At 44.1% G+C, this 25,735-nt stretch overlaps 1 protein-coding gene across 1 annotated transcript in view; it reads right to left on the bottom strand.

The window, feature by feature from the left end:
* The window catches only part of WARS2 (tryptophanyl tRNA synthetase 2, mitochondrial), a 53,958-nt gene extending 28,644 nt beyond the window's left edge, over positions 1–25,314 (bottom strand). Inside the window, exons 1-2 of the mRNA XM_074983589.1 lie at positions 25,227–25,314; positions 4,924–5,181 (exon numbers count right to left, since the gene is read on the bottom strand). Of these exons, the coding sequence (XP_074839690.1) occupies positions 4,924–5,181; positions 25,227–25,280 (312 nt within the window). The 5' untranslated portion in view covers positions 25,281–25,314. The remainder of the gene's footprint in view (positions 1–4,923; positions 5,182–25,226) is intronic.
* Between the last annotated feature and the right edge of the window lie 421 nt (positions 25,315–25,735).

The raw sequence follows: 25,735 nt of genomic DNA on the forward strand, positions 1-25,735 counted from the left end.
GCAATGCCTGAAGGTGGAAATGTTTGAAGACATGGTCACCAAGAATGTCCATCACTACAAGTCACATTGAAAGCAGGCTCCAGTCATAGACTGAAGGAAAAACTAGTCTCACAAATTGCTAAGTCACTATCCTGGTGTCAGTCATCCTCTTCCACTTTCATTTTAATGCGGAAAAGGGGAACAGTTAAGTCTTTAATTTCACATATACTTCTCACTGGAAGTCCTAACAAAACTTATCAGTGACAAAAAATCCATTTTCCATAATATTTAATCTAATCTTTTTAGTGTGGTATGCAGTCTCCATTAAATAGGAGAAGAATGTTATAGAAAACATATTTTGAGATTATTTGGTTTTGAGGTAAACAGCACATCATGTATTGACATTAAAAGCAAATACTAGGGACAATACAATCCTATATCTTAGACAATGATTCACGGTAACCTAGTGAAGTCAGCCAATCACTTATTTACATCTGCTCCACATCAAGTCTTAGTAACTTGTGCAAATGCTGATATAAACCCTTTTATTTAACAGGAAAAACCACTTACATTATAACTGTTGTTCTTTGAGATGCGTTGCTTATGTCCATTCCACTATGCATGTGCTGTATATATAGTTGTTGGAAGACTTTTTCCTAGCACTACCCATCGGGTTGGTCATAGCGATCTCTAGAGCGATACCTTCACACTGTGTCTATAGATACAGGTGCTGAACTGATGCCTGCTCAGTTCCTTCCTGCCAGAAGAATGGGCTGGCAGTTCTGGAATGGACGTGAGCAACACGGCTCAAAGAACAACAGTTACAAAACATAATGAACCATTTGTTATTCTTTGAGTGATTGCTCATGTGCATTCCAATGTGTACCTTAGTAGCAGTTTGAGTGGAGGAGAGGTCAGACCTCATCTGGTGCTAGAAACCAGAACAGGTCTGCCAAAATCAGCATAGTCCCTCGTTTGCTGCATAATGGCACAGCACACTGTGAAGATGTGGACAGAGGACTACGCTGACGGTCTGTATATGTGCTAGACACACTGGTTGAGAAAGCCTGTACTCTAGCTGAACGTGCAGTGAGAGGTGGAGCCAATATGCTGGCCAAACTGGAAAAGAACTTGACACTTGAAGCAATCCAGGATGAGAAAAAGTGAGACATAATCAGGAGGCCCTTCATATATTCCGAGACCACAATAAAGAGCTGTGGCAACTTACAAAATGGCCAAGTTTGGTCTACATAGAAAGCTAAGGCCCTTCACACATCCAAAGAGTGCAACGTCCAATCCCTATTGCTGGCACGAGGCTCAGGAAAGAAGATGGGGAGAAAAATATCTTAACGTGAACACTGACAATAACTTTGGGAGAAAGGATGTGAGTGCACCTACATCTTATCCTTATAAAAAAATATATACAGGGGCTTGGAGGCAAGGGCCTGCAGCTACAACATACGCCTGCCAGAGGTAACAGCTACTAGTAAGGCCGCTTTATATGAGAGGTAGGACAGAGAACAGGTGGCCAAACCCCTATTGCAGAATGAAGAAGCCCCACTCTGCCACCTGGTGTTTGGGCACAGATGATGCTGGAACCTGGACTGTCTTAATGTTAGGGAGGGCAACACTCACTGGACCCTGTGAAGACAGTATGTCCATTATGAGGTCCGATTCCTCCACCTCCACCTTCGCTTGGAGGTTGAGGCTACCCACTCTAGGCCACCTGTTGCAGTGGGCCTTGGTGAGCCTGAGAGTCCACAGATGGGGCGGGGAGGAGAGAGGTACTTGCTACCGCCTTGTCTGGGGATGGCAATGAAGTGCCTGGGAGAACAGGACCCTCCTGTATGTTAGGGTCATCAGAAAATCAGAAACTTCCACCTCTTGAGGCTGGTCCAAAGGGTGGGAGTGAGGGAGTGTAACACAGAGGCAGGCTCACTATTGGCCACAGAGACCCCCCTGGCACCAAATAAAGAGCTGGGACATCTAAGAGGCCAACAGCGGGGCACAGGTAGACGGTGCCACCAATGGAGCCTGAGAAGGAGGAATTTGTCAAGTGGCATGTCCACGGAGTCCAAAAAGGGAGATTGCATGGGTGCTGCCACTGTGGGGGCCAGGACTGCATCAGTGCTGCGAAGAGTCCAGGCACCAGTACCAAGAGCAAGAGCAGTACTGTGAACTCTGGAAGGCACAGGACTCAGCGCCCGAAATGGATGAGTACTTCACCACCGACCACAGGGGAGCAGAGCCAGATGGCACCAGTGATCAGTGCTGTGAAGAGCTCCTGTGTTGACTCATGGCTGATGGCTTCCCTCAGTGACACGGTGCCAGGTGCCACTGCCACAGGAGAGGGCAAAGGGTGCATGGGAAATGGTGCCACATGCCCAAATAGTGGTGCTGGTGGCCCAAATGTCAATGGTACTGCCAGGGCTGGGGCAAGTGAAGCTGGCAGTTATACCAGGACTGACCCAGGAAGCGGCGCCGGAGTCAATTCTGGTGCCAGTAGTGGCACTGGCAGGGACAGGTGTGTAAAGGGACTTTGAAGTTGCCCCAGTATTTCGAAGTACCGGCGCGTGAGCCGTGGCTACACGTGTGCCGGTACTTCGAAGTTTAAAACTTTGAAGTTCCTGCAGGGGGGAAATTTGCCTCGTGAAGTGCTGCCTATGCACTGCAGCACTTCACTAGTAAACTCCCAGCACCCTAATTGCCATCCTTCCTTCAAAGCAAGGTGGTAGTGTAGACAAGCCCGAAGAGTTTAAGCCTCTGATCCTCCTCACTCTTAGGCTATGTGTATTTTACCTCAGAACATCAACCCTGAGCAGATTGATTTTCTGGGATCCGATTTCACATGTCTAATATGGAAACATGAAATCGACCTCTCAGGAGTCGCAGTCAACCCCTGTACTCCTCCCATCTCATGAGGAGTAAAGGAGGTTGACGGGAGCAACTCTCCTGTTGACCTTCCCCTGTATAGGCAGACAAGTCAGCTGACGACAGATTTGTTGATTTTAGGTACACAATTGGCATAGCTAGAATTCTGTAACTGTGTTCAACTTTCTTAGTCTAGTGTAGACATAGCCTATATCTGTGGCTTAAAGCCCCTACAGATAGTGCATTTATGTACAATGACCTTCTTTCAGGTGCTTGAGGGACACAGGCTATGCACAAGCAAAGGGGGAAAAAAAACCCTGCAGAATAACTAACTACTGAACTATTAATGCCTAATCTACACTACAAATAGTCTCAGAGGGGTAGCCTCTGAGAATGTGACGAAGTGGGTCTGCCTCACAAAAGCTCATTACCTAATGAATAAAATTGTTAGCCTTTATGGTGCTACATGACTGCTTGATATTTTTCTGCTACGCTACAAAGAACACTAACCTGGAACACGAGGGAAACAAAGGACTTGCAAAGGAAAAAGCTAGGTGCTCCAGTGACTGTCAACGGCAGAGAGAAGGAACAGAGCGAGTGTCAGGTCAGTAGCAGCATAGAGGTGTCATATTAGGGGGCATCATGGCTGAATCAATGGGTACCACTAGAAAAAAAATCTCCCGAAATCCAGGTACACCACACATGCACACACACACAGTGGAATGCACATGAGTAATCACTCAAACAAGAATCTTTATTATTCCTTTCTGACAATCTAGATAGAAAACAAATCACATATCCTTTCCTTGACTGTCCATCAGGGTTCCAATGGCATTCTAAGATCTCCCTGAATCCACTGGTTCTGAGAGTTGTGATGGCAAATGTGGATGGGTACCTCTCCAAGACCACTGCAATTGAAGCAGTTTTGAATACCTATAGCATGGCCGAACTGCAATGGTTCAGAATGAGAATCAGTAGCACCCAGATACAGCAAACTGCTTGTCCTTCAACTGTTCTGTCCGTCTACTTCCAATTAGAAGTTACTGATATCATTAGCACAAAGAAGCCTTAAATAACTGAACTGGTAACTTTGAATATTTTTCCATCAATGGGTAATTGGGGCATATTAATGACAAAAGTCAAAGACACCAGCGCCACTTAAATTGAAGTTTAATTTAATTTAACGCATGTGAAGAGTCACTGAGATAGGAAAGGTGAAAAAAGTAGAACCAGATGTGGGAGAAAGGGAAACATCTGATCTCAGGGAAAATACGAGCAGCTGAGGTCCAGCATTGGACCCATTTGAGACTGGTCATGTTTACTGTCTACAAAAGCAGCTGAGAAACTGGCAGCCTGGTTGACAAATATTGATACCTAGAGACTGGAGCACATTTTGGTTATGTAGTTACATAGAGTGAATTTATCCAGCTACATTTTTGTGAGTTTTCCAGGAGACTTGTGTCTAATACGACTCACTGGCTGGGCCTACACTTGTCTCCAACTTCAAAGGGGGCATGGTAGTCAGGGCCACTGGAGATTACCAATGAAGTGCTGCGGTTAACATGTAGCACTTCATTACGCTAATTTTGAGGAGAAAAGGGAATTGGAAGTAGCACGGGCAGTTCGAAGTGCCCACAGCTACATACATGCCGGCACTTCGAAGTTTGACACTTCTAAGTTGCCATGGGGGAAAATTAGCCTAATGAAGTGCTGTGTATACACCGCAGCACTTCATTAGTAATCTCCCGTGGCCCTGATGAGCATGATCTCTTCGAAGTTGGGGGCAAGCGTAGAGAAGCCCACTGTTTTCTAATAAGTTTGATTTAAGAGCCAGAAATTTCTAGGCTGTTTGGGAAATACATGTACCCCAGGGCTGACTTTGTGAAACAATCTTTGATCTTTGCAGAGGGCTAGTGAAGGCAGGAGTGTAGAATCTAACATGGCTAAGAATTTCTAGGACAGTCAGTACAAAAGAATAAATTATTTGCACGGTGTTGTGTGCTCACCAAAGCACATGGGGAACACAAAACGGCCATGCCTGAGAATCAAGTTTTAAGTAAATGGGACACTGACCTGTGACTGCTGAAAAAGGAGGCACTTCTCTGGCTTGATACCACAAGCAAGGAGAGTGGCACTGGTGTCCAGGATGTTCTGACGCAAGACTGCTGGCTCCTGTGGTATTGTGAGAGCATGCAGATCTACAATGCTGTATAACACAGAGCTGTACTCTTCCTGAAATCTCACCCAGTTCTGGATAGCTCCAAAGTAGTTACCAAGGTGGACTTTCCCAGTTGGTTGAATACCAGAAAAAATTCGATCTGTGCCACTATTCTGTAATGAAAACATTCAATTATTCATAGCACCATTGCTTTTTTACAGCCTCTTTCATTTTTCATTTTAACATTGGTCATGTCTCACCTACTCCCCATTTCCTCCAATCTCCCTATTCTGCAGTGTTTGCTGTAATATTGGAATATATGGAGACCAGCAGGGCTCTGTCCTGGGTGTGGTAATATTAAATATTTTCATCATGGACTTGGACAACAGAGTGCATTAAACGAAAATACATGAATGACATCTAGCTGGGAGGAGTTTCAAGCACTCAGAAGGACAAGATTAAAATTCAAAATAATCTTGACAAATTGGTTAGTTGGTCTGAAATCACCAAGACAAAATTCAACAAAGACAATAAGATCTTAGGAAGGAAAACACATACATAAATACAAAATGGGGAAAAAGCAGTAGTACTGCTAGAAAGGATTACTGTAGTTCACAAATTGAAGCCAACAACGTGATTCAGCTGAGAAAAATACATATTTCTGGAACACAATAATAGGATTGTCACATGTAAGACATGGGAGGTAACTGTGCTACAAAGGCCACTCGTGAGGCTTCAGCTAGAACACCATCTCTAGTTTTGGGTGCCACACTTCAAGAAAGACGTTAATAATAAAAACTGGAATAAGTTTACTAAGGGAGGTTGCGGAATCCCCATCACTGTAGGTTTTTAAGAACAGGTTAAACAAACATCTCTCGGGGGTGGCTTAGATATATTTGTTACTGCTTGGTGCAGGGGACTAGGAGGAACAGATAAGCTCTTGAGTGCTTTGTTTTTCCAGCTCTAGACATGTACGTGTCTATGATTTCCTCCTGCAAGGTAAGTATAATAGTCACATAACAGAAAGACATCCATTCTTATTATTGTCCGGAAAGTTATTGCGATCAATTCCAGTGAACATAAATGGTTTATTCCTATTGATGGGAAAATACTGACAGTGGTATTCTAATAGAAATATTAAAAAGAGTTAATATATACAGTTTGACTAAATAACAACTAACATTATTGGAAACTTTGTTTTCCTCAGCCCAGCTCTTAACCTAAATCATTCCTTCAGATTACATGTACACTTCAAAAGACTCCCAGTGGCACAAGTCTTAGAGCTCTGGTCTACAGCCATGTTCGCAGTCAGGTTTACAGCATCTACTTTTCTAACTTGAGTGCTGTTAACACAGCTCAAATGTATAGCCCTGGGCCCTGTGACTCGCTATCATACAGTGGGGTTTTTTGTTTTGGTTTGGTTTAGTGCTTGTTTTTTGCCACACAGCTGTACTAGCAAAAACTTAAGATGGGAGAGTTTGATCAATTACCTCCACATTTATTGGAAACATTCCGGAGTACTTTGAAAATAATTAAACAATGTAAAAATACATTAAAAGGGCATAAACTTAAAAAAAAAAAAAAAAAGCATGATTATTTACTACTGTTACAAGTAACAGCTTCCCATTTGTGAATTTTTTTAATTAAATATGGAAAAAACCACAAAAACAGGCATAATCCAGGCAAGTGTACAATCTGAAGTTGATTTTTAAATTCACTGGCTACCATGTTGACTGTGTCTCTTTAATGACACGTTTCTAATTTAGATGGGGATAAAGAAATACAAAACTTTAGGTAACATTTTAAATTGGTCCTTTTTGTTTAAATAAATGAACATAAATTTAAAAAAATTAGGATATTATATTATGGAGAAGGTAACTGTCTATACCATGGTCACAACCCTTCTGCCAGCTGTGCACAGCAGAGGGGAAACTGAGCACTGATGTCAGGGTGACAACCTGCCCCTGTACCCCAGCTCCCTAAAGCTTGAAGAGGGGGGCCAGCTTGTCTCTCGCTTAATAGCACTCCCAGAATGCACAAGGTTACCTGCATGTCTTAAAGAGACAGTGCACTCAGATCTCCTCAGCCGCTAGCTCACAGCCTCCTCTCTCACTTGCATGCACACAAGTACTCTTTCCCTTCCCTCCATCTCTCCTCCTGACGCTGCACTCTACTGCTGCTCTGGGTTATACACACACAGTGCCTTTCGTATTCATATTAGGGTCCAGAGTGACCTAGACAAACTGGAGGATTGGCCCAAAAGAAATCTGATGCGGTTCAACAAGGAGAAGCGTAGAGTCCTGCACTTGGGACGGAAGAATCCCAAGCACTGGTACAGACCGTACCAGACTGGCTAAGTAGCAGTGCAGCAGAAAAAGACCTGGGGATTACAGCGGATGAGAGGCTGGATATGAGTCAATACTGTGCCCTTGTAGCCAAGAAGGCTAATGGCATATTGGGGTGCATTAGGAGGAGCATTGCCAGCAGATCTAGAGAAAATATTATTCCCCTCTACTTGGCTCTGGTGACACCTCACCTGGAGTACTGTGTCCAGTTCTGGGTCCCCCAGTATAGAAAGGATGTGGACACATTGGAGAAGGTTCAGCTGAGGGCAATGAAAATGATTACAGGTCTGGAGCACATGACCCATGAGGAGAGGCTGAGAGATTTGGGCTTATTTAGTTTGCAGAAGAGAAGACTGAAGGGCGATTTAATAGCAGCCTTCAACTTTCTGAAAGGGGCTCTAAGGAGGATGGAGAGAGACTGTTCTCAATGGTGACAGATGACAGAACAAGGAGTAATGGTCGGAAGTTACAGAGGGCAAAGTGTAGGTTGGATATTACGAAAAACTATTTCACCAGTGAGGTGGTGAAGGACTGGAATGCATTAGCAAGAGAGGTGGTGGAATCTCCATCCCTAATGGTTTTTAAGTTCTGGCTTGAGGTAGTCCTGGCTGGGATGATTTAGTTGGGGTTGATCCTGCTTTACACAGGCACCTGGACTAGATGACCTCCTGAGGTCCCTTCCAGCCCTAGAATTCTATGATTCACCTCTCAGCAAATACTTGTGTTGTTGTTGTTACTACTTGGTACTTCTGCACTGCATATATTCACTATAATTTTATTCTAAGTGTGTTAGTTTACACCTTTTAAAATTTCTCTCTCTCTCTCACACACACACTTAAATTTAGTTCTTTGAGTAATGAGTTCTAAGGTTCCTAATCTGTCCCAACTAGAATAATTGTCCATAGGGTAACTTTTTAAAAATATATAATATAGCTAGGTTCCTTGTTTCTACTGGTGGTGCCCATTGGCCAGAAAAAGGGGACTGCAGCCAATGGGAGCAGACGGGGCAGTGCCAGCAGACAGGAGTGTGTGGAACCACGTGCCTCTAATCCCCTATTCCCAGGGGTCACATTAGTTCCCTTCTGGAAGTGACTGGGGCTGGGGCTAGGGCTGGCAGGAAGCTTGCCTCAGCCCCTGCTTCTCCAGCTGGGAGTTGCCCGTACTAAGCGCAGTCTAGAGGGAGGCTGCACCCTAACCTCGAGTCCCCTTCCAGAGCCATCACCCCACACAGCAGTCCCTTGAGTTATGTGAAGGTTACATTCCCACGCACCCTTATGTAACTTGAATTTCGTGTAAGTCAGGGGGCAGCTTTTTCCCCAGCGGAATGCGTGTTCTGCAGCTGGGGAAGCAGCAAGAGCACCTGGAGCTCCTTTTGAAAGGTAAGTCCTGGGGTTTGGGGGGGGGGGGGGCAGTTGGGGACGGGTAAGCCTGGCAGTGGGTTGGGGCCATGGGAGAGGGGCTGGGGGGGGGGCGTTAAAAGCCTGGGGTGGGTTAGGGCTGCAAGGGGGTGGAGTTGAACTGGAGCTGGGCTGTGGGGTTAAGCTGGATCCACGCATGGGGGGTTTGAACCCGGGTTGAGGGTGGGCTGAACAGGGCCACGCAGGGCTGGGGGAGAAGGGAGGTGAGCCAGGCCAGGGGGAGCGGAATTTGAGTTGCGCTTTACTCATGTTAATGAGAGTTAAGTGCAGCTCGAAAACGTGCATTTTGAAGGACTACCATACTCCCTCCTGCACCACATATTCTTTATCCCAGACCAGGACCTCCTCTCAGAGCCAGCACCCCAAATCCTCTACTGCACCTCTGCCCCAGCCCTAACCCCCCCAATCAGCATACTGTACCCCTTCTAGTATCCCAACACTATGCCCAGCCCAGAGCCGCTTCCTGCACCCAAACTCTCGCTCAGAGCTTGCACCTGTCACCTCTCCTGCTCTGGAATCCCCCAGCCTCAGCCCAGAACCCATTTGCGCTTGAACTCCAGCCCTCTGCCCCAGCCTGGTGAAAGTGAGTGAGGGAGAGTGAGTAGGAGGGGGGTGGCAGTGAGTGGGGCGTGGCCTAGAAAAAGGGAGGGGGTAGATCTTGCGTTGCCCTTAAATTCAAAATGTGATCTTGGGCCCAAAGAAGTTTGAGACCAGTCGTCTATATATTAATATGGTCATAATTTTCACAAAACTGTGATGAGTCTTAAACAAAGTGTTTTCTGAGGCATCACAGGAAAAGTTATAATCTGATTTGTATATCTGATAAAAATCTAACTTATCTTATTATAACGTATCAACAATACGTACGGAGTGATGAAATTTTGGCTACATACTTGTAACTCAAACATGATGGGAGATTAAGAAACACCCACAGGTTAGCCCTTAAGGAGCTATACACAAAATCCTCTACATGTAATTCCTGAAGCATATACCATAAACAGCATATACCATGCAGAAGGTGCAAGTAAAGTTTGCAATTCATATAAAGAACTGCTGATCCAGCAAGTGGAACTGCCTCACTCAGCACACAAGTAATGGAGCCATCTGACTCTAGGACACAATCAGGTTTTTCTAGAAGAGCAGTCAAGATGCAAGAGGCAAGAACAAATGTCCCTAACCACCTCTTTCCTAGCACGTCTCTGGATTGATGAACTTTTGACAAAGGAAAATTTTGAACAAAGGACCAAGACCCTCAGCATTGTTTGGGCAAACCAGAGATTTACAGAAAACTAACAGATTATAACATCCCTGCTAGCACTTTGGACTGATGAATCAATCCCTCTGAAATGTATTTTACCTGATTTAAACATCTGAAATAACTCTCATTTCACTTCTAATAAAACAAGGTAGTTTTCTAAAATAAATTGGCTGGTAGCATTGTCTTTGGTGAGATCTGACCATCTGACCTCATGGTAAGTGACTAGCTATTTGGATCCGGAAGAACTTGATGTGTGATGATTATTGGTTTAACAACCTTTCATCACAGTAATCTAGTTTGATTGGGTACAAGCTGGAGTGCTAAAGGGACTGTCGGTAGCTTTATGGTGAGCTAGTAAAATGACCCAGAAGCAGACATATATTGTTGGTCTGGTTAATCTAAATAAAGAATAAACCACCAGTTTGAGAGTTTCTGCCAAGTTTGGAAAGTCAGACCTAATATTGACACTCACAGTTGTGACCTGCATAAGACACTGGTGACAATTATAACCAATTTACTTCCTACTTTGCTAAAAAGTTCTTTTTGCCTTGAGAATAAACTACCACTCTTTGGGTCAATTCAATTTTCTTACTCAAAGTGAGAGTGAATAAATGCGGAACTTCTAATGGAGCCTTGCTTGCAATCTTTTAACACCTGGTCATAATTAATCTATTAAATACCAACAGAATCAGTACCAAGTACCATTAAGATAAATCTGTTGCCCAGGAGATGTGCCACTAAAACAATTATTTTGATGTTATGGTACTTTCTACATACTTGGAACACTACTATGTTTACAGTAACAGAGAGTAAGCCATGCTAGTCTATACACTATCAAAACAAAAAGCAATCAAGTAGCACTTTAAAGACTAGCAAAATAGTTTATTAGGTGAGCTTTCATGGGACAGACCCACTTCTTCAGACCATAGCCAGACCAGAACAGACTCAATATTGAAGAGACAGAGAACCAAAAACAGTAAGCAAGGAGGACAAATCAGAAAAAGATAATCAAGGTGAGCAAATCAGAGATTGGAGGGGTGGTGGGGAAGATCAAGAATTAGATTGAGCCAAGTATGCAGACGAGCCCCTATAGTGACTCAGAAAGTTCCCATCACAATTTAAACCGTGTTTTAATGTGCCAAGTTTGAATATAAAAGTCAGCTCATCCACTTCTCTCTCTAAAATTTGTCCTCCTTGCTTACTGTCCTTCCCCAACTACTGTGCTGTGGTCTCCCCAGTGCAAGCACGAACCACATCATTCAGAAGTTTTCACACCTGGTATACAAACATTTCTACTGACATTCCTTCCCCTTTCCTATATTCCAACACACATGCAGTAACTGAACCAAACGACATTTGTGTTACAATGGAATAATGGGACTAGTGTTCCTGCTTGTGACTCTTTTTTCAGGGCTTGTATCTGTACAACCCCATAATCAAATGGCTCTCAAATGGGAGGTCATTACTGCTGTCTGCTTCGTACCCTCTTGAGGCACACCACATTTCAAATTAATCCAAACAAGCTTACTGATTTCAGAGGACTTAGAAAAGTTGAGCCTTAAACCTCTGTCATGATGCAACCTTAATAGTGATGCTGCTGCACTACTGTATGAATATGGTAGTGGAACATTTCTCAGGGCTACCTAGGGTTGTGAGGTTTTGCTACTTCCTGACCATAGAACAAGGAAACTTTGTTTGAGCCTGAGGTGTATCAGTCACATCAACACACTCTGGTACCACATAAGCACTACCTGTTTCAGATGTCTGCACCATTTTCAGCTACTGGACTGAAATATTCCAGGACAGTTCTGTCTTCAAAGTTGAGGTTTCTGGGAGAATTTTTGTCTTGTAAACACTTCCTCCCCTATTTCTCCTTCCATTATCAAACCATATGAAATCCCTGGAGCAATGACTACTAAAGACCCGGTAGTCTTCTCTCTCTGTATATTTACTAGTTATATTTTATGCTTTTGGATCATTAATGCAGGTCTGCAGAGGCTTTCTAAGTTATACTGTATCCAGTTCTGTACCTGGTTTTATATTGTGTGAATAAGTAAAAGGGATGGCATTAGGTTGCAAATGGTGATCAAGAGACTTGTTTATCATGTTTAAGAAAGCTCGCATGAACATGACTGTTAAAACACACATTAGTTACTGTAACTTTTCATGTCAGTGTTAGACAACCTGCCTCAGTGAGGGGAGCTGGACTAGAGCACCCCTCAACGTTTCTTCCCGCCATAAATGTTTGTGGTTTTATGACTTTCTCCTGCAAGACAAATAACATCCTCACATAACATGAAGAAACGTCCAGAAATGTAAGTGATGCAGTCATTTCATTAAATCTGTATATAGGCACACTGCCATTTCAGATCACAGCTAGAACTTGAGTTCCACTGGGCCTATGGGCAGTGGACAAGAGGTAGCTAAATCAGAAATGAAGTCTAAACTGACTTAACTTCTGTTAAGACTAGGAAATCACCCTGGGAATGGGCATGTTGCTGGGAGGAGGCTTGGGTGGGTTAGCATGGATATGCTGGGAAGAAGTAGTGAAAGTGCTCTACTGAACCATTTAGTACATTCACTGACTTGCAACTAACCCAAGTTTATTTCAACAAACTGAAGAGAAGCTTATAGGCTTGTCTCGTTCGCCAACACAAGTTGATCCAATAAAATACATTACCTCACCCATTTTGTGTCTCTGATATCCTGGGACCAAAAAGGCTACAACAACATTGCAAACAAATATATTTTGTTAATGTCTATCCAGATGCTACAGGTGTCCAAATTCATATAAACAACTTTTAGACATCTGTAACAGGTATCCAAGTGACAGAAATTGCCATAACAAACTCTCAGGCAAAAACTTTAAATTTTAAATAAGTTTGTAAGTACCTATTTTGTAAGGAAAAACTTGACAGCAATGTAGGGTTTCTTCCTCAAATTACGGTAAGTTTGGAACTTCCAAGTTCAGATTACAAAACAGCAAAAAAAGAAAAAACTGCACTCAAAAAGGAATGGCAGAAACCATGGCCATGGAAAGTTACCTTAACTTGAACCTGTATCTCAACCCAGGGAACAGCTGAAAGGCAGTATATAAACTCATCTTCAAAAACACATGTAGTCACTCTCAGTTACCAAAGCTGCCGTGCTTTTGTTGATTAACTGAGCAGCATTGTTGTGGCATACAACCTGTAGTATACCTGTCTTTATATCAATAAAGCAAAATACTTCTGCCTTCTTCAAGGCCTTGAGCAGTCACTGAAAAATAAATACAGTTTTAAATCTCCATCACAGGTGGACAACTTTTTACGAATTATCCTGATTTATATTCTATGTAATTTCAAATCTGAGTGCTGTAACACTGCAAAAGCTAGCATAGAAACATGGACCTAAGATTTTCAAAGGTGCCTCATTTTGCACATGCTCATTAAGACATCTTTACAGGATCTGATTTTCACAAAGGGCCATAGACCCAAATATCAAGCCACTTCATGTACCTTCAATGAACACCTAAATATTGAGAGCCAAAAATCACTACTCACTTCTGCAAAATTTTGATCCTGGCTACTATGTATAGGGTTATGAAGTTAATAAAGGGTGAACCTCAATTAAGCAGTTTTATACACATGGTCACAGAGGGAACACAGGTATCAGACAGGTGTTACTGTTCCTTCAACATCTCAGCCTATTCAAGTTAATTTAAAGCTTAATTCCAATGAAGAAACCAAGAGGGTTGAGCTGCAACAGAAGGTTGAAATAGAATTAAGGTTATCTGGATGCCCTTAACTAGGCATTTTCATTCTTTCTACATATTTTGTTGTTTTTAGCAAAATCTTATCTTTGAACAGACAGGCCAACATCTGTAAGGGATTTGTAAAAACTACATTCCTGTGAGAATTTTCTTTTTAATTAAGAGGCATAACCCTTGCAACCTTAGCTCTATGAATGCCATTAACAATTTTTTTTCTTAGAAAGTTTATTTATATACAAGTATGTGACAGTGAGAATAAAGGTTTTGTTTGGTCACATTATTCAGAGACAGACTGATGAGATTATGTAGCTGAACCTGGAGGCTCCACTCGTTTAGTAGCCAAAAGAGGAAGGGATGGGACTTCTAATTTCCAAAACATCTACAAATAAGATGTAGGTATGAAGACCAACCTCAAAGAAGATACAAAAGCTCTTTTATAAGAACCCTCCCAGCAACTGAGCATTAAGACAGGTCTTATAACACAATTGTTGCCTGTGGACTTACTTTGAAGGCTTTCTCCGAATCTCATCCATTCTCCTGCTATATTTGCCTCTAGCTAGCAGTTATAGTCCTCTCACTAGGAAAGCATATAGTATATATTTCAATCACTACAGACAATACAGAGGCACTAACTATAGTTTTTAAAACTCTTGCTAAAGTTCATCATTGGGCTGAGGTTAAAACAAGCAGTTTCAACCTTAAAAGTGAATTTTACAGAAAAAGAGAGAAGCAACAGATAGTTAAAAAGAAATTATTTTACAATCCAAACTGAAGTGGTCACTACTAACAAATGCTATAGTAGTAATATGAATACTTGCTATTTTATAGATATTTTCTTGGAACAGTTCAGGTAAGGAAGAGAGTGAGATTAGTAGCATAACAGCTAATTCTAAACACAGGTGGTGAGCAAGACAGAGAGAACAGGAAGTAGAGAGGGGAATCACTGTTGGCATGTGGTGACGGGAAAGATTGATGGCTTCCCTCTCTAGTTTTCCCCACTGTGTAGGCATGCAGGGGGTAAGGGAAAGGGACTGAAGAGCTGCTGTGCTGGCGACATAACACACCACACAGCCTCCATACCACTAGCACTGATTAATGGGGCTGGAATGGCTCAGGAAACAAAGAATCACTCACAGACTTTTCTCCTTTTTATTGTTATTTTATCCAAGGCAGGTCATATAACCTTAGTTGTTTCCAACTGAAACATCTTGAAATTTGTCAAAGAGAAAAGCATAAGACTGAAAACCAGTGAGTCGAAAGAAAGAAAGAAAGAGAATATGTAAGTGAATGCTGTCAAGAGAGAAGAGACTGAGATTGTTAACTGTCTGATCAACCCAAAGTAAGATCTTTCCAAGGGGGCTGGAAAAGAAAAAAAAAAAAAAAGAAAAGAAAAAGAAAAAGCATGCCTCAGCTTCAGGACAGTGGTAATTCTCTGGCTGTAAAAATGAACTCTTGCATCTTTACAGTCTTACATTATTTTTACTTCCTTAATCATTTTTGGCAAATAGAAAGCTTTTGTTTTCTAAATAGTACGCTGGCTTGTTAGCTTAGAGTTACAAAAAAAGTATGAAGCAATAAGAAGCTAGGAACTTGATGTACCTCATTAAACCAATGCAACTGAGGTATGAATTTCAAAATTCTAACTGGGACCATTGAAGTCATCAAGTGTCGGCATTTGTTTCATTTTCCTTTTTTTTTCTAAAAAGGAGAACACACAAAAAAACAGGGAAAGCAAAGGCTGATCCAGACATCAATTTTTGTGCTGATATTACCTAATCAATTTAATTTCCTCTGTGTACATTTCTAAAGCAAAATGTGCTTAAACTGGCTTAATTTTATCTGATAATAAAAATAAGCTAAACTGGTTTAACTGTAGTTTAAACTGACTTATGTGCACTTTAGGGGTTTGCATTGATATAATTAAAATAAAGATTGGTCCAGAACAAGTTTTTGGATAATTAAGTAAGTACATTACAGTAGACCCACGAGTTATGTGAGGGTTGTGTTCCTGGGCAACCTCATGTAACTCAAATTTCGCATAAGTTGGGGGGAGCTGGGAACCAGGTGGCAGCTGGCACCTGACCGGCTGCCTGGTTCCCGGCTCCCCTGGGCTTGCAAATCCAGGAAACTAACCAGCGCACCAGCACTGGTCAGTTTCCTGGCTCCCACAGTGGCGGGAGCCGGGGAGAAGCCACTGCAGTGTGGCTGTCTGCCTGCCCAGCTTCCCCCAGCTGGGGGAAGACAGGGAGAAGCCACTTTGATGCAGCTGTCTGTCCCCTGTCTTCCCCAGTGGGGGGAGCCAGGCAGGCAGACAGCTGCATCAGAGCGGCTTTTCCCCAGCTTAAGGAGCTGAGGGCTGGAGCGGGGAGCTGGCGGAGGAGATGTATTCCCACTAGCCTCCAACCGCTGGGAATCCCAGGATTTTGACTCACGTTAACATAAGTTAAGCACAAATCAATATCACATATATCGGGGTTTACTGTGATTGACTGCCCAAATACATAGTGTACGTCTTCACTACAGGGAGGATCGACCCTACCATGGTTAATCTTCAGGAGTTCAATTTAGCATGCCTAATAGGGACGTCATAAATCAAACTTACAGGGTATCCCCATCAACCATGGTACTCCTGCCCCAATAGGAGTTAGGGAAGTCCAAGGGGGCCTGCATTCCCATCAACTCCCTTTAGCGGAGATGACACACAAGCCCAAATTAAGGTACCTCAACTCTAGCTATGTAATTAATGTAGCTGGAATTGCAAACCTTAACTCGCCCCTCCCCTGTAATGTAGACCTGCCCTTAGTTAATGTAGAGTTACGGTTAAGTGCCTTGAACCCCTACAAAATGCCAAATGCATGCACCTATTCTTGAAACTCTGAAAACCAGGAAATAAAGAAACAATATACCCTACAGTCCTGCCACAAACCTGAAGCTGGCAAGCACTGACTATATAAAGTAAAAGTGCCACTTTAAGTGATGTGCTGCATCTCAAAGAAATCCATTCTCTAATTCATCTACAAGCACACCAACTGCAATTCACTTGGTTATAGACAGCAGTATTGATTACCTGCAGTGATTACTTGCAGCAGATTGACACAATTAATTCTGCAGTAGCAGAAGAGAGCCAAGCACCCAAAGAGATCACAGATTCCTCATTTCTGCCCTGAGTTACATGGGCTGTGAAAGTACAAGAGCATAAAATCTATTCCTGCCATGCTGATCTACAGCAGTCTGGTAGCACACATGACAATGCAGACATTGGTGCCAGTATATTGCCATCACCACAGCGGTATCTAAAATGTCTTATAAATACAATCTCAGTTTCTGAACTACAGGTGAAGGGGACTTTTTTATTTGATTCCACTTTTGGTTCAAGTGCTTGGCTGCATACTAGTGAGACTGGCCTGAGAAACACAGACAAGGAGACACCACTGAGACATGTTGTGAGTGGCTTTTTGAAAATGCAATTTGTTTTTAACTATTCAATTGTTCATAATACATTGTAAACCAGAAAATAATTTTTCTACTTGTTATTTTGTTAAGCAATTGCCTGAAGGACAGAAAGGTTGGCTACTTTTTCATGGAGCCAATATTAGCACAGCTGTTTAAAAACTTTCACTCTGCGGTCTCTGGCTCAAAACTAACTCAGATGGAAATGGAAGTTTATACCCACTGATGGTATTCTGAGGTCTGTGAGTTGGGAGTCTCAGTACATTTTCTAGCAGGCACATGTGTACATCACAAAACCCACAATTCTTATCCACGTTAGAAAGTTGCACCAATTTAAATGGATTTAAAATGGAGCTAATTAAATCAGCATGAAGTACTCTATGTTCATATTTCAACCATTTTAACCTTTTCTTAATCAGAGGAGAACCCCTCTATAACTAGTAATCAGTACAGTTTGTGTTGCAAGATTACTGATGTAAGATTCAAAAATCTTTTCTAAAGCTGACCAGGCCTAAATCTCAAGAGAGACACCAAAGACTGACTAAAACATAAGCTGCATGCCCTCTTCAAGAAACTCTACATAGACTGTATGCCTCACACGCTGCTGACGTAGTGAGTCTCTGCCCATGAAAGCTCATGCTCCAAAAAAATCTGTCAGTCCATAAAGTGCGACAAGACTTCTCCTTGTTTATGTGGATACAGACTAACATGGCTCTATGTAGGCTGTGGTTGAAGCTCCCTGAGGGAAACTGGCAGGTGGGAGGCTTTCACCTTAATTTTCTGTTTTGGACCTATTCTTCAGATACACAATTTTTAAACCTCTTTTCCTGTATATCTAAGAATTTTCATCAATGCTGCATTAACTTAAAACACTGTGAGAAGCCATCAGTTCAAGCTCGCGCTGTCTCACATCTAGATACCCAATACATCAGCATATTTAACAGACATCAGCACAACTAACAGCTGTTTTTTATGACTGCTCCAAAAATGGAAGCCATTGATTCCTTAATGTCTCAGTGACAAGAGTAGACGTAAATGAAGCTTACAGATGAAACAGTGAATTCCGTCCTTACTGAGCTCCGGGATGTTTAGCAGAGCACTACGTGATGGGAGTTTTAAGATATTTAAAATCCAGAGGACTCTTTCCATAAGATCAGGGTGGCCAAAGTCACATTATGTAATGGTCTTACTTGTTATTTATCTTAAGCCAAGCTGCATCACATGTTGGGGCCTGCAGTCTTCATGCACCACTCCACTGCCAGAGAGATGAGAGGCCACTTGCAATCTACCCTGCTTTATGGAAATCTGGTGTGGATGGACACCCTATAGGTTCTTTATAAATTACAACTCAATACTGGGTATGGCAAAATGTGGGCACCCATCATTAGGCTATACCAAGTTTAAGGCCCCACAGAAGTCCACAGCATTCTGCTTAACTGCCTGGTGCACGGCAGGAGTCAGGGGATAGCAGCAGTGGAGGTACAGGAGGTGAGGTACTAAGACTTGGTCAGCGGGTGGCTCCAGGCTGGGAAGGAGAGTCCCAGGGTTTCCTACTTGCTTCTAGACCCATTGTAGCCCCCTCATTTCCTGCTCCCTGGAATGATCCCAGGTCCTAGAACAGCTGATCCTACTCTCACCCCGCCCCATCCTGCCATACATGAGTTTACAAGCCCTGCCCCTCTTTTCCAACTCCCACTGCCCTCCTGGTTCTGCTACCCAGGCAGGAATGATCTCATTTACAGAGACAATGAGGTTTAAGTGCAAGATACACTTGAACCCCTAAATATTCACTTGAACTTTCAAAAGAGAAAAATCATAAATGTAGGAACTCTGATCTCATTCCAGGATGTCTCATAACCATGTTTGGTGGTGGTGGGGGGGAGTCCATCCCACAGGGTAGGCACCATTTATGATTTAGCTCTTTGATGCCCGAGAGATGTTATTTTCTGGATAGTATCCAGTGAACCAGTCCAAAAATATCATCCATTCTACTGTATCCAGATGGTAAAAGATCAAATTCATCAGTTCAAGGTCTACACTTGACTGATGTGAAAAGCTGGTTTCTCAGACAACTCTCAGGGTTGGGCAACAAGCAAAATCCTTTGAACAAGCTGAAGCTTTTTTCTTCTTAACTTAACTGAACATGGTAATCAGCTTGTTTAAATCAATCTTCAGACAGGACACAAAACTGAAAATCTGACTGCACTTGGTTATTAAAGACCCTATGGCACTTTTTATAAGGCTTTGACATTACCCTGGCAAAATTTCATCTTTTATTACATGCTGGCTCTAAATTCCCCTTACAGTTTTAGCTGGATTCAAAATTCTTCTTCACTTACTGTCCTCAACTGTTGTGCAATTTTTTTGTGCGCCACGGAACTAATGACTAACTTCATCTCAAGCATGGCAATGATCTTTATGTAGAATAATTAGAAGAAGACACTCAAGCACCACAGTGACCAGCTACCTCTACACTACAAGATAAATTTGAATTTATTAATATCGATTTTGCAACACTGGATTTTATAAATTCTAGCTGACTATCGTCACCTCCCCACGTACTCCTCCAAGAGTTGACTTATTCCTGCCATGCTCAAACGGCAAACATCAACTGTTGCAGCAGTGTATTGTGGGAATCTATTCCCAGTTCCCTTATCCCTGTAGCATTCTGAGTATTTTTGCTGGTATTTTAAATCATCTTCCCACACTGCATTGCCCTCATTCCCCTCCCCTGGTAAGCAAAGATCCATTTTTCCAGTCAGAAGGAAGAAAAATTAAGGCATCAACAAAGATGGCAAAGTTAACAGAAATCTCTTTCCTCTGTAACTGAATTATCAGGGATTTTATAAAAATCAGCAGGTGTGTGTCGTCTTAACCGGCCATCTACTGACTACCCCCCTCCCTTGAGTGCATCTGATCCCTGAAATAATATAGAGACAATCAAAAGCTTGAAGAAAGGGTTGATAGTAAACTTTTGGAAAAAAGAGTTGCTGAGGGGAGGGTATTTGGCTTCCCAGTCGCCTATACAGCTTCTGTGCACAGTTTGTATTCTCAACTGGCCCTTCACACAGTCTTCCCTGAGTGAAGGGGTCCAGAGTTAGAAGAAAGAGGATAGAAAAGGCTAAGAAAAAAGATTTGTCTTACCTCCTCACTACACAGACATTGCCAACACAGGGGATGGCAGCAATGCCCTAAAAATCTTAGCCACCGGGGAGACTTGCCCCCAGTGGGGGAAATACCCTGAAAAACTTAGCCATTGGGGGAGACTTCCTCCTGATGGCAGCTAGCCCCCACCTCCTTGTTGGGGTGGTGGGCGGGGGTGTGTGTGTGTGTCAGTGGGGGGCCAGTTGAAGTGGTTCCCCCCCACATGGAAGAAAGGTCCCAAAAATCTTAGCCGCTAGAAGAGACTTCCCACCCCCACCCCCACCCCCTGGTGGCTGCAAGCCCTTGAAAACATTTCCTGTCCTTGAATCCCTAACCGCGTGCAAGCCAGGACATGTTGCTGCCTGGCAGCATGGTCAGCACCGAATGGCAGACATGTCCTTCTATTCAGTCAGGGGCTAGCCACGTGAAGTGCTTAAGCGCAGGAGAGACCCTGACTGCATGGTGCTATGGGGCGGCGGGGTGCACACAAATGTAAACTGCTGAGAAGAAGTTTCTCTGCCTCCTTTGCAAGCATGACCCCCACAACAGCCTTGTTGCCATGTGGTGCAGGAGGGCAGTGGCTGGTGCCAGGCAGTGCAGAAAAACATAAGTGTAGAGACAGAACTATAAACTCCATGCTGGGGCTAACTGTAATGGGTAGATGCGCTCACAGCGCTAATAGCAAAGACAGACAGACATTTCTCAGCCTCTCATACAAACATGAGCCCACAGCCACAGGCTTCCTGGTCCCAATTTGAAATTCACTGTCTTCCTGTTACCGAATTCCTGAGCACATGGAGAGCAGCGGCCAGAATGGAGCACTGAGGGGCACTGTGGGTCACATACAGGACACCTCTGGAGGCTAATAAATTAGATTTTAAGATGTGGCTCTTGCACATAGGCCTGTAATCGAACTTTTACATTTGAACTTGATGCTACAGCCAGTACGTTCCAATGATATTATGATATTGATATTAGTGCTCCCTAAATTGAGCTAATGGTAGTTACAGTGAAGACAGTCACGTGGTAATATCGAGCTAACTGCCTTAAATTTAAATTTATCTCATAGTGTAGATGTAGCCCGAGACATTTTCCAAAGCACTTTAAGGACCACAAGTCTCACGGAAAGTCAGTGGGCCTATGAACTTGTCTACACAGCTTTTGTAAGAACAGAAACTTAGAAAATAGTAATCAAAGCAGTGCAACCCCTGCTGTGGACACTTACATCAGTAAAAAATGCTTTAAGCATCACTGTGCAGGCCAGCCCCTAGTTCCATAGACTATCAATGAGACTTAGGCTCCTAAATGAGTAAGTGACTCTTGAAAAATCCAACTTAGGCACTTTTGAAAATTTCAAGTCTAAGAACTGCATATTCGTTTAAGGTCATAAGGTGCTTTCGGAATACTTCAGGTTAAAAGGAGCTACACAGGAATATAGGATATTACACAGGAAACCCTCATTTCCTGAATACTCTCTCATATGAATTGCTGTGTATCAGCATGAACTCTTCATTAAAACAGATTTCCCCTGAAAATCCCTAACTTTCCAGTATTGCATATCAGCCCTATCATATTGCACATCAGCAGATAGAGTAATGGCAAAGGTGTATCCCAAATGCCAGCTGTAATTTTCTGTTTACTTCCCGGAGGAAAAGATAACATGGTGTGGTATGATGGATGTGGAGGTATGGTGGATACAGCTACTTTTGACCATGTTCTTCTGGATACAAGAAAACATCTTACAAAACAAATGATAAATTTGGAAAATTTGCACTAACGAATCCCAAAGCTATTTACAAGTTTTAAATAATACACAAAATATACAAGGACTCACTATGATTCAGCAACATCTGATGTGGAACATGGTAGCTGTTTGACTGCTTAGGACAGTAAGGGTATGTTTAGACAACTTGTGTACTTCGAAATAATGTACGCAATTTGCTACCTACTGGCTCAGTGACTAGTAAAAGTGATAAAAGAGCAGATGCTTAACTCTGGTCTAAATAATGTCCCTACTGCATATTTTGAAAGCGATGTTCAATTTGTAGAGCAAATGACTGTGAAACTACTCAGTACACTACATCAGAACAAAACAGTGGTAAGAGAGGCCTAAGTGTGAACCCAACACAAGCAGTTTGAAGGCATAACGTTAGGAGAAGAAAAAAGAAAACTGAGGTAGAATATAGCACACCAGCTCTCCTGTGTGGTCTTTCAATGAAGCAGTGGGAGACACATTTCACGTAATCTAAAACTGAGCTAGGAAAAACATGAAAATTTCACTGTACTAAACAATTCTGCACTGGCCTAGAGGGGAGGGTTTGAGACCAAATATGTCTTTGTCAGTTCCAAATCACACAGAAACACTGCATTATCCTCATGTCCTTGCACTGTCCATGGCTATGTCTAGACTAGATCGATTTGTCGACAGAAGTTTTTGACGGAGGATATTTTGCGACAAAACTTCTGTCAACAGATCACATCCAGACCATTAAAGCAGACTGAAAGAATGATCTGCTCTGTCAGCAGAGAGCGGCCAGAGTGGAAGCATCAGCGTAGGAAGACCATATCTTCCCTGGTCAAACATGGGACATGGGGGAATGATGCCATCCTGGCCAAAATGGGACAGATGGTCACCTTCCCTGGAAGTCAGGAGGTGGTTGCCCTGTAGGGGACTACCACCCTGCTGCAGGGACTGCGGGGGGAAGGGCAGCTGTGGTTCTCAGTTGCCATATGACTTGTGGCAAGGGGAACAGGGCTGCCGCCCCACCAGAGAAGCTCCCAGGTTCAATCAGCTTTGGGAAGCCAGGCGGGAGCCACACTGATCCAGCTCCTACCAGCTGGGAAAAGCCGGGTGACACACATGCCACCACCTGGCTCAGGCTCCTGGCTCCCAACAGCCAAGGGAAGCCAGGAGGCAGCCCCATGTGGGTCTGGCTCCCAGCTACCCCAGCCGTGGGCAGGCAGAACCAGGAGCAGCCACCTGTGCTCCTAAAAAGTTGGAATATGGGGCAATTAACCCCGTTAGCAAAATAAATCGGGTCGGCAGGATGGCGCTGTCCCACCCAAAATGGGATGGATGGTCATCCTAGCCCGGCCATTCTATTAGCAGAATGGACAAACAGAAGACAGCACACAAGGTTGCCTGGTGTCCCAGAAGCCCCTTCTGTCCACAGAACGGGCCCCAGAACATCCAGACCAGCTTTTTGTCAACAGAGATCCATCAACAGAGGCGTTTTTCCTCATTGCAAGCAGGGTACAGCCCTTGGGAATTTGGATGCTCCACTGGTTATGCCAGCAAAATGGTTGTTTTGCTGGAAAAAAACCTCTGGTCTAGACATAGGCCATAAGAATGAGATAGGACCCCCATGTAACATCCACTACAAATCAGAGTATCCAAGCACCTTTACTCTACCTTATCACATTCTTCAAACTTTCCACATAATTAAAATTCATTTCAGTACCATATATGGGTTACATTTTAATTTTTAGGATTAGTGGCCTTTTTTAAAACACATTATTAGAAATGAAGAATTCTTGTTCCGCAGGAACCATCCTCAACGTACATACACTCATCCCTCACTTTATGAGCACAATTGGGTCCTAACTTTTTGCTCGTAGGTGAAAACTCGCAAGAGGGACACTAAATTCCTATTAAAATATGTGTAACAGTCTGATTGGTTCCAAGTGCTCGGAGTCACAGCAGATGACGCTTGCTTTGGAAAGGTAAGTGAACCTGCGGTTGTAGGGGGTTAAAGGCTGGGGGCAGTTTGGGGACATGAGTGGGAGGGAGGGTTAAAAGATGGTGGCAGGTTGGGTGGGGTGGGTGGGGCGAGGTTCAGGCTGCAGCAGGTTAGGTCTGTGAGGCCAGCAGGCAGGAGTTAAGTTTGTGACAGTTGTGGTCTGAGGGGCCAGCAGGGTTAGGCTGCAGTGGTTTGGTTTGTCAACCTTGATTACTAATTTTGGTTCTCTGTGCCTTAAATATTGAGTCTGTTCTGGTATGGCTATGATCTGAAGAAGTGGGTTTGTCTCATGAAGGCTCACCTAATAAATTATTTTTTAGTCTTTAAAGTGCTACTTTACTGCTTTTTTGTTTTGATAGTACATAGACTAGCACAGCTTTCTCTCTGTTACTACTCAGCCTGAGAAAAAACTATTGCCTAATATTATATCGATGGTTGCAAGCTGCAAAACTGGCCTAGACTAGGATTTAATGGTGTTCATGAACGTCTTCTAAGAGTAAGTAGTCTTCCTTTAACATGCAAAATTGGATTTAGCTCTCCAGTCTAGACAAAGCCAAAGCATTTGTCTTGACTAGGGACAGTGGCTGAATGCAAAGCAGGGTTTAGCTCGCACATGCCTGACTTAATTTTGACCTTTCTTCCCTGCAGTAAATACAAGGGAAGTTGGTGGTACAGCCGTGCAGGCAGTGGACAGATACAAGGCAGAAGGCGGGATAGAGATGTAGCACAATGCTGCAGAAGGGCACTGAGGCGAGGCAGGGCAGGGCAGAGGGGCGATGCGCTGATGTGGTGCAGAAGCAAGGCAGCGATGTGCAGCGGATGGGGAAGTGCGGGGCTGGTGGGACTCCTGGCGCAGCTTGAGAGCGGGATGCGGTGCACAGTGGGGCCGTGACAATGCGGGGCTATGTAGTGCAGAGGGGCGTGCTGGGGGGTGGGGCGGCGTGCGCGACGCGGGGCTGAGGAAGGAGCAGGGACACGGTCAGGGTGCCGAGGACAGCAGAAGTGCGAGGAGCCCGGCGCCCATGCAGGGCAGGGACGAACAGGTCCCCAGGGCGGGAAGAGGAGGCGCGCGCCCCGCCCACAAAGGCCGGGGAGGGGCCCCGGCCCGTTACCTGGGTGAGGGTCCCGCGGTGCAGGGCCCGGATCACGCCGCGCGGTGCAGCCATGGCTAGGGGAGGGGAAAAGCGGCGACCTAGAGAGCTGCGCCTGCGCACCCGACAAAGCCCCCTCCTGGCAAGGGCGGAGCCAGAACATAATCGCCACCTGGGGGCGGGGCTGGCAGTTCCGTCACAGCCCCCCCCTTCTCCCCGCCCCCGTGCTGTGACGAAACTGTCCGCGCGGGATGCCGCCCCTCACATTGCGTCACTCCAACGTCTCCCAGCGGCCTAGCGTGTCCCGGTCGCGCGCCCTGTCACGCCGCAACCGCCACCTCCGGGGTCCTGCCAACGCCTATCGCTCGAGCTTTTTCCCACCCACGCACCCGCCCGCTCACTGGTCTCGCGGAGCCGCGCTCCTTCCCCCTAGTGCCGGGCACCTGCACGGAGATGCCCCGCTCGTCTCCGCCGCGGCCTTGTTCCCGGGTTGCTCGGCTCCAGAGCGCCCCCCAGCTCTCCACAGACAC

Source organism: Carettochelys insculpta, chromosome 1, assembly GCF_033958435.1.
Source record: "Carettochelys insculpta isolate YL-2023 chromosome 1, ASM3395843v1, whole genome shotgun sequence".
Lineage (NCBI taxonomy): Eukaryota > Metazoa > Chordata > Testudines > Carettochelyidae > Carettochelys > Carettochelys insculpta.